The sequence below is a fragment of the Salmo salar genome, chromosome 05 (assembly GCF_965601325.2).
Source record: "Salmo salar chromosome 05, fSalSal1, whole genome shotgun sequence".
Lineage (NCBI taxonomy): Eukaryota > Metazoa > Chordata > Actinopteri > Salmoniformes > Salmonidae > Salmo > Salmo salar.
The window spans coordinates 88,882,038-88,897,962 of NC_138295.1; the positions used below are offsets into that span (position 1 = coordinate 88,882,038).

At 39.7% G+C, this 15,925-nt stretch overlaps 1 protein-coding gene across 3 annotated transcripts in view; it reads right to left on the reverse strand.

Annotated features, from left to right (window-relative positions):
- Positions 1-15,925, reverse strand: part of jarid2a (jumonji and AT-rich interaction domain containing 2a) — a 144,853-nt gene that overhangs the window by 8,470 nt on the left and 120,458 nt on the right. For 2 of the 3 annotated variants that reach the window (XM_082975901.1, XM_082975903.1), the window contains exons 15-16: positions 1,436-1,618; positions 484-614 (exon numbers count right to left, since the gene is read on the reverse strand). In XM_082975901.1, coding sequence (XP_082832027.1) covers positions 484-614; positions 1,436-1,618 — 314 coding nt within the window. The remainder of the gene's footprint in view (positions 1-483; positions 615-1,435; positions 1,619-15,925) is intronic. The other variant, XM_082975902.1, reaches the window with a different exon arrangement.

The following is a 15,925-nucleotide window of genomic DNA, read 5'->3' on the forward strand; positions in this document are numbered from 1 at the left end:
TGTGATCTACAATGATACTGTGATCTACAATGATACTGTGATCTACAATGATACTGTGACCTACAATGATACTGTGACCTACAATGATAATTCTGCTATTAATACTGTGATCTGGAATGATAATACTGCTATTGATACTGTGATCTGGAATGATAATACTGCTATTGATACTGTGATCTGGAATGATAATACTGCTATTGATACTGTGATCTGGAATGATAATACTGCTATTGATACTGTGATCTGGAATGATAATACTGCTATTAATACTGTGATCTGGAATGATACTACTGCTATTAATACTGTGATCTGGAATGATACTACTGCTATTGATACTGTGATCTGGAATGATAATACTGCTATTGATACTGTGATCTGGAATGATAATACTGCTATTGATACTGTGATCTGGAATGATACTACTGCTATTGATACTGTGATCTGGAATGATAATACTGCTATTGGTTAAATAGTTAAACCCACCTGAGGTCTTTGAGAAGTGAGGTCATGGTACTCAGAATGACACCATTCTCCCGTTTAGATTCTGACATTGCGATCTGGTACAGCAACTTCTCCATGGAGAAGGACCTCTCTATGCGTCGACATTTCAGCTCCTGGGGAGGAGAGGTAAGAGATATTTCAACATTTGATATGACAGGGTCTTTTGACAACATATCCCAGTTCAGATGAATGGATGTGCTCAGTTTGGTAAACCCTCGCAAATCCCTCCTTTCATGCAGTAGATGTGTATGTAACTGAAATCCATGTGGATAACAGAATCTTTGATACTGAATTCACCAGCGGAACACCGGGTACACAGAGGCACTCTCTACCCTCAGTTTGTCCACTCTATCTGAACTGACTGACTGATAGACAGACTGACTGACTAAACTATGTGTTGACTTTGCCAGGAAGCTGGTTAAGTCAGACTTTAGAGTCTGGTTACCACCCCTTCGTGAGGAGCTTTCAGGACTGGAACTCAGTCAAACTGGCCACCCCAAGATGTACAGGAGCATGGAGAGGTACAGGACGGGTACAGGAGTTCATACTCTATGTGGTCAGACTCCTAAACGAAAATGGATTTTCGTTAATTTTAGCAAAGACATTTATATCACTTTGAAATTGTCTTGAATAACAATATATATATATATTTATTGTAACAGAAAAGTAATGAAGATTTTTTTTATGGAGAACTGTGTTTAAGAATCTGTATTAATGTTGAAGACCAATACATTAACCAAACTGATCTTGCAACTTTATCTGTGAAAACAACATTTATCATGCCGATGCCAACGACTAGTAACACTATACTAAATACTACAGCAACGTTAGCATGGCAGGTAACATTATAATCCATTATGTACTGAATTAAACTATACTCTTCTTTCAACTAATAGCTTTTCCTTCAAGTATTGATACGACGGGGGGCTCCAACCTTGGCAGCCTGGTATCCCGTGTTCAGCCACTGGGGGGTGGCGAAGTGCACTGTCTCGGAGACGCTGTAGCCGCAGCACACCTTGGAGACGAACGCTGCCGGGAAACAGACGACGAACTGGCCACTCTGCTGGACGGTCCGGTGCACTTTGACCCCCGCTCGACACAGCACCTCCGGAGAGATCTGGAGGGAGGGAGGGAGAGAGGGCATGTATTACCTGACGACCAAGTCTACATCCCAAATGGCATCCTCTTCCAGATGTAGTGCACTACTTACACCCTGTTCCCTATATAGTGCACTACTTACATTCTGTTCCCTATATAGTGCAGTTCTTGCACCCTGTTCCCTATATAGTGCAGAACTTTTCACCAAAGCCCAGTGTGTATGTGTGTGGACAGTGTTTATGTAGTCCATGATGTACTGTATGTGTGGACAGTGTTTATGTAGTCCATGTTTGTACTGTATGTGTGTGGACAGTGTTTATGTAGTCCATGTTTGTACTGTATGTGTGGACAGTATTTCTGTAGTCCATGTTTGTACTGTATGTGTGTGGACAGTGTTTCTGTAGTCCATGTTTGTACTGTATGTGTGGACAGTGTTTCTGTAGTCCATGTTTGTACTGTATGTGTGGACAGTGTTTATGTAGTCCATGTTTGTACTGTATGTGTGGACAGTGTTTATGTAGTCCATGTTTGTACTGTATGTGTGTGGACAGTGTTTATGTAGTCCATGTTTGTACTGTATGTGTGTGGACAGTGTTTATGTACTCCATGTTTGTACTGTATGTGTGGACAGTGTTTATGTAGTCCATGTTTGTACTGTATGTGTGGACAGTGTTTCTGTAGTCCATGTTTGTACTGTATGTGTGGACAGTGTTTATGTAGTCCATGTTTGTACTGTATGTGTGTGGACAGTGTTTATGTAGTCCATGTTTGTACTGTATGTGTGGACAGTGTTTCTGTAGTCCATGTTTGTACTGTATGTGTGGACAGTGTTTATGTAGTCCATGTTTGTACTGTATGTGTGTGGACAGTGTTTATGTAGTCCATGTTTGTACTGTATGTGTGGACAGTGTTTATGTAGTCCATGTTTGTACTGTATGTGTGGACAGTGTTTCTGTAGTCCATGTTTGTACTGTATGTGTGTGGACAGTGTTTATGTAGTCCATGTTTGTACTGTATGTGTGTGGACAGTGTTTCTGTAGTCCATGTTTGTACTGTATGTGTGGACAGTGTTTATGTAGTCCATGTTTGTACTGTATGTGTGTGGACAGTGTTTCTGTAGTCCATGTTTATACTGTATGTGTGTGGACAGTGTTTCTGTAGTCCATGTTTGTACTGTATGTGTGGACAGTGTTTCTGTAGTCCATGTTTGTACTGTATGTGTGGACAGTGTTTATGTAGTCCATGTTTGTACTGTATGTGTGTGGACAGTGTTTCTGTAGTCCATGTTTGTACTGTATGTGTGTGGACAGAGTTTATGTAGTCCATGTTTGTACTGTATGTGTGGGGACAGTGTAGTCCATGTTTGTACTGTATGTGTGGACAGTGTTTCTGTAGTCCATGTTTGTACTGTATGTGTGGACAGTGTTTATGTAGTCCATGTTTGTACTGTATGTGTGGACAGTGTTTCTGTAGTCCATGTTTGTACTGTATGTGTGTGGACAGTGTTTCTGTAGTCCATGTTTGTACTGTATGTGTGGACAGTGTTTATGTAGTCCATGTTTGTACTGTATGTGTGTGGACAGTGTTTCTGTAGTCCATGTTTGTACTGTATGTGTGGACAGTGTTTCTGTAGTCCATGTTTGTACTGTATGTGTGGACAGTGTTTCTGTAGTCCATGTTTGTACTGTATGTGTGGACAGTGTTTCTGTAGTCCATGTTTGTACTGTATGTGTGGACAGTGTTTATGTAGTCCATGTTTGTACTGTATGTGTGTGGACAGTGTTTATGTAGTCCATGTTTGTCCTGTATGTGTGTGGACAGTGTTTATGTAGTCCATGTTTGTACTGTATGTGTGTGGACAGTGTTTATGTAGTCCATGTTTGTACTGTATGTGTGGACAGTGTTTATGTAGTCCATGTTTGTACTGTATGTGTGTGGACAGTGTTTATGTAGTCCATGTTTGGACAGTGTTTATGTAGTCCATGTTTGTACTGTATGTGTGGACAGTGTTTCTGTAGTCCATGTTTGTACTGTATGTGTGGACAGTGTTTCTGTAGTCCATGTTTATACTGTATGTGTGGACAGTGTTTATGTAGTACATGTTTGTACTGTATGTGTGTGGACAGTGTTTCTGTAGTCCATGTTTGTACTGTATGTGTGGACAGTGTTTATGTAGTCCATGTTTGTACTGTATGTGTGTGGACAGTGTTTATGTAGTCCATGTTTGTACTGTATGTGTGGACAGTGTTTCTGTAGTCCATGTTTGTACTGTATGTGTGGACAGTGTTTCTGTAGTCCATGTTTGTACTGTATGTGTGGACAGTGTTTATGTAGTCCATGTTTGTACTGTATGTGTGTGGACAGTGTTTCTGTAGTCCATGTTTGTACTGTATGTGTGGACAGTGTTTATATAGTCCATGTTTGTACTGTATGTGTGTGGACAGTGTTTATGTAGTCCATGTTTGTACTGTATGTGTGTGGACAGTATTTCTGTAGTCCATGTTTGTACTGTATGTGTGTGGACAGTGTTTATGTAGTCCATGTTTGTACTGTATGTGTGGACAGTGTTTATGTAGTCCATGTTTGTACTGTATGTGTGGACAGTGTTTCTGTAGTCCATGTTTGTACTGTATGTGTGGACAGTGTTTCTGTAGTCCATGTTTGTACTGTATGTGTGGACAGTGTTTATGTAGTCCATGTTTGTACTGTATGTGTGGACAGTGTAGTCCATGTTTGTACTGTATGTGTGGACAGTGTTTATGTAGTCCATGTTTGTACTGTATGTGTGTGGACAGTGTTTCTGTAGTCCATGTTTGTACTGTATGTGTGGACAGTGTTTATGTAGTCCATGTTTGTACTATATATGTGGACAGTATTTATGTAGTCCATGTTTGTACTGTATGTGTGTGGACAGTGTTTCTGTAGTCCATGTTTGTACTGTATGTGTGGACAGTGTTTATGTAGTCCATGTTTGTACTGTATGTGTGTGGACAGTGTTTATGTAGTCCATGTTTGTACTGTATGTGTGTGGACAGTGTTTCTGTAGTCCATGTTTGTACTGTATGTGTGTGGACAGTGTTTATGTAGTCCATGTTTGTACTGTATGTGTGGACAGTGTTTATGTAGTCCATGTTTGTACTGTATGTGTGTGGACAGTGTTTCTGTAGTCTATGTTTGTACTGTATGTGTGTGGACAGTGTTTATGTAGTCCATGTTTGTACTGTATGTGTGGACAGTGTTTATGTAGTCCATGTTTGTACTGTATGTGTGTGGACAGTATTTCTGTAGTCCATGTTTGTACTGTATGTGTGGACAGTGTTTATGTAGTCCATGTTTGGACTGTATGTGTGGACAGTGTTTATGTAGTCCATGTTTGTACTGTATGTGTGTGGACAGTATTTCTGTAGTCAATGTTTGTACTGTATGTGTGGACAGTGTTTATGTAGTCCATGTTTGTACTGTATGTGTGGACAGTGTTTCTGTAGTCCATGTTTGTACTGTATGTGTGTGGACAGTATTTCTGTAGTCCATGTCTGTACTGTATGTGTGGACAGTGTTTCTGTAGTCCATGTTTGTACTGTATGTGTGGACAGTGTTTATGTAGTCCATGTTTGTACTGTATGTGTGTGGACAGTGTTTATGTAGTCCATGTTTGTACTGTATGTGTGTGGACAGTGTTTATGTAGTCCATGTTTGTACTGTATGTGTGTGGACAGTATTTCTGTAGTCCATGTTTGTACTGTATGTGTGGACAGTGTTTCTGTAGTCCATGTTTGTACTGTATGTGTGTGGACAGTGTTTATGTAGTCCATGTTTGTACTGTATGTGTGGACAGTGTTTATGTAGTCCATGTTTGTACTGTATGTGTGTGGACAGTGTTTCTGTAGTCCATGTTTGTACTGTATGTGTGTGGACAGTGTTTATGTAGTCCATGTTTGTACTGTATGTGTGTGGACAGTGTTTCTGTAGTACATGTTTGTACTGTATGTGTGGACAGTGTTTATGTAGTCCATGTTTGTACTGTATGTGTGGACAGTGTAGTCCATGTTTGTACTGTATGTGTGGACAGTGTGTATGTAGTCCATGTTTGTACTGTATGTGTGGACAGTGTGTATGTAGTCCATGTGTGTACTGTATGTGTGGACAGTGTAGTCCATGTTTGTACTGTATGTGTGGACAGTGTGTATGTAGTCCATGTTTGTACTGTATATGTGGACAGTGTTTATGTAGTCCATGTTTGTACTGTATGTGTGGACAGTGTTTATGTAGTCCATGTTTGTACTGTATGTGTGGACAGTGTTTATGTAGTCCATGTTTGTACTGTATGTGTGTGGACAGTGTTTATGTAGTCCATGTTTGTACTGTATGTGTGGACAGTGTTTATGTAGTCCATGTTTGTACTGTATGTGTGTGGACAGTATTTCTGTAGTCCATGTTTGTACTGTATGTGTGTGGACAGTGTTTCTGTAGTCCATGTTTGTACTGTATGTGTGTGGACAGTGTTTATGTAGTCCATGTTTGTACTGTATGTGTGGACAGTGTTTCTGTAGTCCATGTTTGTACTGTATGTGTGGACAGTGTTTATGTAGTCCATGTTTGTACTGTATGTGTGGACAGTGTAGTCCATGTTTGTACTGTATGTGTGGACAGTGTTTATGTAGTCCATGTTTGTACTGTATGTGTGTGGACAGTGTTTCTGTAGTCCATGTTTGTACTGTATGTGTGGACAGTGTTTATGTAGTCCATGTTTGTACTATATATGTGGACAGTATTTATGTAGTCCATGTTTGTACTGTATGTGTGTGGACAGTGTTTCTGTAGTCCATGTTTGTACTGTATGTGTGGACAGTGTTTATGTAGTCCATGTTTGTACTGTATGTGTGTGGACAGTGTTTATGTAGTCCATGTTTGTACTGTATGTGTGTGGACAGTGTTTCTGTAGTCCATGTTTGTACTGTATGTGTGGACAGTGTTTATGTAGTCCATGTTTGTACTGTATGTGTGTGGACAGTGTTTATGTAGTCCATGTTTGTACTGTATGTGTGGACAGTGTTTATGTAGTCCATGTTTGTACTGTATGTGTGTGGACAGTATTTCTGTAGTCCATGTTTGTACTGTATGTGTGTGGACAGTGTTTCTGTAGTCCATGTTTGTACTGTATGTGTGTGGACAGTGTTTATGTAGTCCATGTTTGTACTGTATGTGTGGACAGTGTTTCTGTAGTCCATGTTTGTACTGTATGTGTGGACAGTGTTTATGTAGTCCATGTTTGTACTGTATGTGTGGACAGTGTAGTCCATGTTTGTACTGTATGTGTGGACAGTGTTTATGTAGTCCATGTTTGTACTGTATGTGTGTGGACAGTGTTTCTGTAGTCCATGTTTGTACTGTATGTGTGGACAGTGTTTATGTAGTCCATGTTTGTACTATATATGTGGACAGTATTTATGTAGTCCATGTTTGTACTGTATGTGTGTGGACAGTGTTTCTGTAGTCCATGTTTGTACTGTATGTGTGGACAGTGTTTATGTAGTCCATGTTTGTACTGTATGTGTGTGGACAGTGTTTATGTAGTCCATGTTTGTACTGTATGTGTGTGGACAGTGTTTCTGTAGTCCATGTTTGTACTGTATGTGTGTGGACAGTGTTTATGTAGTCCATGTTTGTACTGTATGTGTGGACAGTGTTTATGTAGTCCATGTTTGTACTGTATGTGTGTGGACAGTGTTTCTGTAGTCTATGTTTGTACTGTATGTGTGTGGACAGTGTTTATGTAGTCCATGTTTGTACTGTATGTGTGGACAGTGTTTATGTAGTCCATGTTTGTACTGTATGTGTGTGGACAGTATTTCTGTAGTCCATGTTTGTACTGTATGTGTGGACAGTGTTTATGTAGTCCATGTTTGGACTGTATGTGTGGACAGTGTTTATGTAGTCCATGTTTGTACTGTATGTGTGGACAGTGTTTATGTAGTCCATGTTTGTACTGTATGTGTGGACAGTGTTTATGTAGTCCATGTTTGTACTGTATGTGTGGACAGTGTTTCTGTAGTCCATGTTTGTACTGTATGTGTGTGGACAGTATTTCTGTAGTCCATGTCTGTACTGTATGTGTGGACAGTGTTTCTGTAGTCCATGTTTGTACTGTATGTGTGGACAGTGTTTATGTAGTCCATGTTTGTACTGTATGTGTGTGGACAGTGTTTATGTAGTCCATGTTTGTACTGTATGTGTGTGGACAGTATTTCTGTAGTCCATGTTTGTACTGTATGTGTGGACAGTGTTTCTGTAGTCCATGTTTGTACTGTATGTGTGTGGACAGTGTTTATGTAGTCCATGTTTGTACTGTATGTGTGGACAGTGTGTATGTAGTCCATGTTTGTACTGTATGTGTGTGGACAGTGTTTCTGTAGTCCATGTTTGTACTGTATGTGTGTGGACAGTGTTTATGTAGTCCATGTTTGTACTGTATGTGTGTGGACAGTGTTTCTGTAGTACATGTTTGTACTGTATGTGTGGACAGTGTTTATGTAGTCCATGTTTGTACTGTATGTGTGGACAGTGTAGTCCATGTTTGTACTGTATGTGTGGACAGTGTGTATGTAGTCCATGTTTGTACTGTATGTGTGGACAGTGTGTATGTAGTCCATGTTTGTACTGTATGTGTGGACAGTGTAGTCCATGTTTGTACTGTATGTGTGGACAGTGTGTATGTAGTCCATGTTTGTACTGTATATGTGGACAGTATTTATGTAGTCCATGTTTGTACTGTATGTGTGGACAGTGTTTATGTAGTCCATGTTTGTACTGTATGTGTGGACAGTGTTTATGTAGTCCATGTTTGTACTGTATGTGTGTGGACAGTGTTTATGTAGTCCATGTTTGTACTGTATGTGTGGACAGTGTTTATGTAGTCCATGTTTGTACTGTATGTGTGTGGACAGTATTTCTGTACTCCATGTTTGTACTGTATGTGTGTGGACAGTGTTTCTGTAGTCCATGTTTGTACTGTATGTGTGTGGACAGTGTTTATGTAGTCCATGTTTGTACTGTATGTGTGTGGACAGTGTTTCTGTAGTCCATGTTTGTACTGTATGTGTGTGGACAGTGTTTCTGTAGTCCATGTTTGTACTGTATGTGTGGACAGTGTTTATGTAGTCCATGTTTGTACTGTATGTGTGGACAGTGTTTCTGTAGTCCATGTTTGTACTGTATGTGTGGGACAGTGTTTATGTAGTCCATGTTTGTACTGTATGTGTGGACAGTGTTTATGTAGTCCATGTTTGTACTGTATGTGTGGACAGTGTTTATGTAGTCCATGTTTGTACTGTATGTGTGTGGACAGTGTTTATGTAGTCCATGTTTGTACTGTATGTGTGGACAGTGTTTATGTAGTCCATGTTTGTACTGTATGTGTGGACAGTGTTTATGTAGTCCATGTTTGTACTGTATGTGTGGACAGTGTTTCTGTAGTCCATGTTTGTACTGTATGTGTGTGGACAGTGTTTATGTAGTCCATGTTTGTACTGTATGTGTGGACAGTGTTTATGTAGTCCATGTTTGTACTGTATGTGTGGACAGTGTTTCTGTAGTCATGTTTGTACTGTATGTGTGTGGACAGTGTTTATGTAGTCCATGTTTGTACTGTATGTGTGTGGACAGTGTTTCTGTAGTCCATGTTTGTACTGTATGTGTGTGGACAGTGTTTCTGTAGTCCATGTTTGTACTGTATGTGTGGACAGTGTTTATGTAGTCCATGTTTGTACTGTATGTGTGGACAGTATTTATGTAGTCCATGTTTGTACTGTATGTGTGTGGACAGTGTTTATGTAGTCCATGTTTGTACTGTATGTGTGGACAGTGTTTATGTAGTCCATGTTTGTACTGTATGTGTGTGGACAGTGTTTATGTAGTCCATGTTTGTACTGTATGTGTGTGGACAGTGTTTATGTAGTCCATGTTTGTACTGTATGTGTGTGGACAGTGTTTATGTAGTCCATGTTTGTACTGTATGTGTGGACAGTGTTTATGTAGTCCATGTTTGTACTGTATGTGTGGACAGTGTAGTCCATGTTTGTACTGTATGTGTGGACAGTGTGTATGTAGTCCATGTTTGTACTGTATGTGTGGACAGTGTTTATGTAGTCCATGTTTGTACTGTATGTGTGCGGACATGTTTGTACTGTATGTGTGGACAGTGTAGTCCATGTTTGTACTGTATGTGTGGACAGTGTTTATGTAGTCCATGTTTGTACTGTATGTGTGGACAGTGTTTATGTAGTCCATGTTTGTACTGTATGTGTGGACATGTATGTAGTCCATGTTTGTACTGTATGTGTGGACAGTGTTTATGTAGTCCATGTTTGTACTGTATGTGTGTGGACAGTGTTTATGTAGTCCATGTTTGTACTGTATGTGTGTGGACAGTGTTTATGTAGTCCATGTTTGTACTGTATGTGTGGACAGTGTTTATGTAGTCCATGTTTGTACTGTATGTGTGTGGACAGTGTTTATGTAGTCCATGTTTGTACTGTATGTGTGTGGACAGTGTTTCTGTAGTCCATGTTTGTACTGTATGTGTGTGGACAGTGTTTATGTAGTCCATGTTTGTACTGTATGTGTGGACAGTGTTTATGTAGTCCATGTTTGTACTGTATGTGTGTGGACAGTGTTTCTGTAGTCCATGTTTGTACTGTATGTGTGTGGACAGTGTTTATGTAGTCCATGTTTGTACTGTATGTGTGGACAGTGTTTATGTAGTCCATGTTTGTACTGTATGTGTGGACAGTGTTTATGTAGTCCATGTTTGTACTGTATGTGTGGACAGTGTTTATGTAGTCCATGTTTGTACTGTATGTGTGGACAGTGTTTATGTAGTCCATGTTTGTACTGTATGTGTGGACAGTGTTTATGTAGTCCATGTTTGTACTGTATGTGTCTACAGTGTTTATGTAGTCCATGATGTACTGTATGTGTGTGGACAGTATTTATGTAGTCCATGTTTGTACTGTATGTGTGTGGACAGTGTTTCTGTAGTCCATGTTTGTACTGTATGTGTGGACAGTGTTTCTGTAGTCCATGTTTGTACTGTATGTGTGTGGACAGTATTTCTGTAGTCCATGTCTGTACTGTATGTGTGGACAGTGTTTCTGTAGTCCATGTTTGTACTGTATGTGTGGACAGTGTTTATGTAGTCCATGTTTGTACTGTATGTGTGTGGACAGTGTTTATGTAGTCCATGTTTGTACTGTATGTGTGTGGACAGTATTTCTGTAGTCCATGTTTGTACTGTATGTGTGTGGACAGTGTTTCTGTAGTCCATGTTTGTACTGTATGTGTGGACAGTATTTATGTAGTCCATGTTTGTACTGTATGTGTGTGGACAGTGTTTCTGTAGTCCATGTTTGTACTGTATGTGTGTGGACAGTGTTTCTGTAGTCCATGTTTATACTGTATGTGTGGACAGTGTTTCTGTAGTCCATGTTTGTACTGTATGTGTGGACAGTATTTATGTAGTCCATGTTTGTACTGTATGTGTGTGGACAGTGTTTATGTAGTCCATGTTTGTACTGTATGTGTGGACAGTGTTTATGTAGTCCATGTTTGTACTGTATGTGTGTGGACAGTGTTTCTGTAGTCCATGTTTGTACTGTATGTGTGTGGACAGTGTTTATGTAGTCCATGTTTGTACTGTATGTGTGTGGACAGTGTTTCTGTAGTCCATGTTTGTACTGTATGTGTGGACAGTGTTTATGTAGTCCATGTTTGTACTGTATGTGTGGACAGTGTAGTCCATGTTTGTACTGTATGTGTGGACAGTGTGTATGTAGTCCATGTTTGTACTGTATGTGTGGACAGTGTGTATGTAGTCCATGTTTGTACTGTATGTGTGGACAGTGTTTATGTAGTCCATGTTTGTACTGTATGTGTGTGGACAGTGTTTATGTAGTCCATGTTTGTACTGTATGTGTGTGGACAGTGTTTATGTAGTCCATGTTTGTACTGTATGTGTGGACAGTGTTTCTGTAGTCCATGTTTGCACTGTATGTGTGGACAGTGTTTATGTAGTCCATGTTTGTACTGTATGTGTGGACAGTATTTCTGTAGTCCATGTTTGTACTGTATGTGTGGACAGTGTTTATGTAGTCCATGTTTGTACTGTATGTGTGTGGACAGTGTTTATGTAGTCCATGTTTGTACTGTATGTGTGGACAGTGTTTATGTAGTCCATGTTTGTACTGTATGTGTGTGGACAGTGTTTATGTAGTCCATGTTTGTACTGTATGTGTGGACAGTGTTTATGTAGTCCATGTTTGTACTGTATGTGTGGACAGTGTTTATGTAGTCCATGTTTGTACTGTATGTGTGTGGACAGTGTTTATGTAGTCCATGTTTGTACTGTATGTGTGTGGACAGTGTTTATGTAGTCCATGTTTGTACTGTATGTGTGGACAGTGTTTCTGTAGTCCATGTTTGTACTGTATGTGTGTGGACAGTGTTTATGTAGTCCATGTTTGTACTGTATGTGTGGACAGTGTTTATGTAGTACATGTTTGGACTGTATGTGTGGACAGTGTTTATGTAGTCCATGTTTGTACTGTATGTGTGTGGACAGTATTTCTGTAGTCCATGTTTGTACTGTATGTGTGGACAGTGTTTATGTAGTCCATGTTTGTACTGTATGTGTGGACAGTGTTTCTGTAGTCCATGTTTGTACTGTATGTGTGTGGACAGTATTTCTGTAGTCCATGTCTGTACTGTATGTGTGGACAGTGTTTCTGTAGTCCATGTTTGTACTGTATGTGTGGACAGTGTTTATGTAGTCCATGTTTGTACTGTATGTGTGTGGACAGTGTTTCTGTAGTCCATGTTTGTACTGCATGTGTGGACAGTATTTATGTAGTCCATGTTTGTACTGTATGTGTGTGGACAGTGTTTATGTAGTCCATGTTTGTACTGTATGTGTGGACAGTGTTTATGTAGTCCATGTTTGTACTGTATGTGTGTGGACAGTGTTTCTGTAGTCCATGTTTGTACTGTATGTGTGTGGACAGTGTTTATGTAGTCCATGTTTGTACTGTATGTGTGTGGACAGTGTTTCTGTAGTCCATGTTTGTACTGTATGTGTGGACAGTGTTTATGTAGTCCATGTTTGTACTGTATGTGTGGACAGTGTAGTCCATGTTTGTACTGTATGTGTGGACAGTGTGTATGTAGTCCATGTTTGTACTGTATGTGTGGACAGTGTGTATGTAGTCCATGTTTGTACTGTATGTGTGGACAGTGTAGTCCATGTTTGTACTGTATGTGTGGACAGTGTGTATGTAGTTCATGTTTGTACTGTATATGTGGACAGTGTTTATGTAGTCCATGTTTGTACTGTATGTGTGGACAGTGTTTATGTAGTCCATGTTTGTACTGTATGTGTGTGGACAGTGTTTATGTAGTCCATGTTTGTACTGTATGTGTGTGGACAGTGTTTATGTAGTCCATGTTTGTACTGTATGTGTGGACAGTGTTTCTGTAGTCCATGTTTGCACTGTATGTGTGGACAGTGTTTATGTAGTCCATGTTTGTACTGTATGTGTGGACAGTATTTCTGTAGTCCATGTTTGTACTGTATGTGTGGACAGTGTTTATGTAGTCCATGTTTGTACTGTATGTGTGTGGACAGTGTTTATGTAGTCCATGTTTGTACTGTATGTGTGGACAGTGTTTATGTAGTCCATGTTTGTACTGTATGTGTGTGGACAGTGTTTATGTAGTCCATGTTTGTACGGTATGTGTGGACAGTGTTTATGTAGTCCATGTTTGTACTGTATGTGTGGACAGTGTTTATGTAGTCCATGTTTGTACTGTATGTGTGTGGACAGTATTTATGTAGTCCATGTTTGTACTGTATGTGTGTGGACAGTGTTTATGTAGTCCATGTTTGTACTGTATGTGTGGACAGTGTTTATGTAGTCCATGTTTGTACTGTATGTGTGGACAGTGTTTCTGTAGTCCATGTTTGCACTGTATGTGTGGACAGTGTTTATGTAGTCCATGTTTGTACTGTATGTGTGGACAGTATTTCTGTAGTCCATGTTTGTACTGTATGTGTGGACAGTGTTTATGTAGTCCATGTTTGTACTGTATGTGTGAACAGTATTTCTGTAGTCCATGTTTGTACTGTATGTGTGGACAGTGTTTCTGTAGTCCATGTTTGTACTGTATGTGTGGACAGTGTTTATGTAGTCCATGTTTGTACTGTATGTGTGAACAGTATTTCTGTAGTCCATGTTTGTACTGTATGTGTGTGGACAGTGTTTCTGTAGTCCATGTTTGTACTGTATGTGTGGACAGTGTTTATGTAGTCCATGTTTGTACTGTATGTGTGGACAGTGTTTATGTAGTCCATGTTTGTACTGTATGTGTGTGGACAGTGTTTATGTAGTCCATGTTTGTACTGTATGTGTGTGGACAGTGTTTATGTAGTCCATGTTTGTACTGTATGTGTGTGGACAGTGTTTATGTAGTCCATGTTTGTACTGTGTGTGTGGACAGTGTTTATGTAGTCCATGTTTGTACTGTATGTGTGTGGACAGTGTTTATGTAGTCCATGTTTGTACTGTATGTGTGGACAGTGTTTATGTAGTCCATGTTTGTACTGTATGTGTGTGGACAGTGTTTATGTAGTCCATGTTTGTACTGTATGTGTGGACAGTGTTTATGTAGTCCATGTCTGTACTGTATGTGTGTGGACAGTGTTTATGTAGTCCATGTTTGTACTGTATGTGTGGACAGTGTTTATGTAGTCCATGTTTGTACTGTATGTGTGGACAGTGTTTATGTAGTCCATGTTTGTACTGTATGTGTGTGGACAGTATTTATGTAGTCCATGTTTGTACTGTATGTGTGTGGACAGTGTTTATGTAGTCCATGTTTGTACTGTATGTGTGGACAGTGTTTCTGTAGTCCATGTTTGTAATGTATGTGTGTGGACAGTGTTTATGTAGTCCATGTTTGTACTGTATGTGTGGACAGTGTTTATGTAGTCCATGTTTGGACTGTATGTGTGGACAGTGTTTATGTAGTCCATGTTTGTACTGTATGTGTGTGGACAGTGTTTATGTAGTCCATGTTTGTACTGTATGTGTGTGGACAGTGTTTATGTAGTCCATGTTTGTACTGTATGTGTGGACAGTGTTTCTGTAGTCCATGTTTGCACTGTATGTGTGGACAGTGTTTATGTAGTCCATGTTTGTACTGTATGTGTGGACAGTATTTCTGTAGTCCATGTTTGTACTGTATGTGTGGACAGTGTTTATGTAGTCCATGTTTGTACTGTATGTGTGTGGACAGTGTTTATGTAGTCCATGTTTGTACTGTATGTGTGGACAGTGTTTATGTAGTCCATGTTTGTACTGTATGTGTGGACAGTGTTTCTGTAGTCCATGTTTGCACTGTATGTGTGGACAGTGTTTATGTAGTCCATGTTTGTACTGTATGTGTGGACAGTGTTTCTGTAGTCCATGTTTGCACTGTATGTGTGGACAGTGTTTATGTAGTCCATGTTTGTACTGTATGTGTGGACAGTATTTCTGTAGTCCATGTTTGTACTGTATGTGTGGACAGTGTTTATGTAGTCCATGTTTGTACTGTATGTGTGAACAGTATTTCTGTAGTCCATGTTTGTACTGTATGTGTGGACAGTGTTTCTGTAGTCCATGTTTGTACTGTATGTGTGGACAGTGTTTATGTAGTCCATGTTTGTACTGTATGTGTGAACAGTATTTCTGTAGTCCATGTTTGTACTGTATGTGTGTGGACAGTGTTTCTGTAGTCCATGTTTGTACTGTATGTGTGGACAGTGTTTATGTAGTCCATGTTTGTACTGTATGTGTGGACAGTGTTTATGTAGTCCATGTTTGTACTGTATGTGTGTGGACAGTGTTTATGTAGTCCATGTTTGTACTGTATGTGTGTGGACAGTGTTTATGTAGTCCATGTTTGTACTGTATGTGTGTGGACAGTGTTTATGTAGTCCATGTTTGTACTGTGTGTGTGGACAGTGTTTATGTAGTCCATGTTTGTACTGTATGTGTGTGGACAGTGTTTATGTAGTCCATGTTTGTACTGTATGTGTGGACAGTGTTTATGTAGTCCATGTTTGTACTGTATGTGTGTGGACAGTGTTTATGTAGTCCATGTTTGTACTGTATGTGTGGACAGTGTTTATGTAGTCCATGTCTGTACTGTATGTGTGTGGACAGTGTTTATGTAGTCCATGTTTGTACTGTATGTGTGGACAGTGTTTATGTAGTCCATGTTTGTACTGTATGTG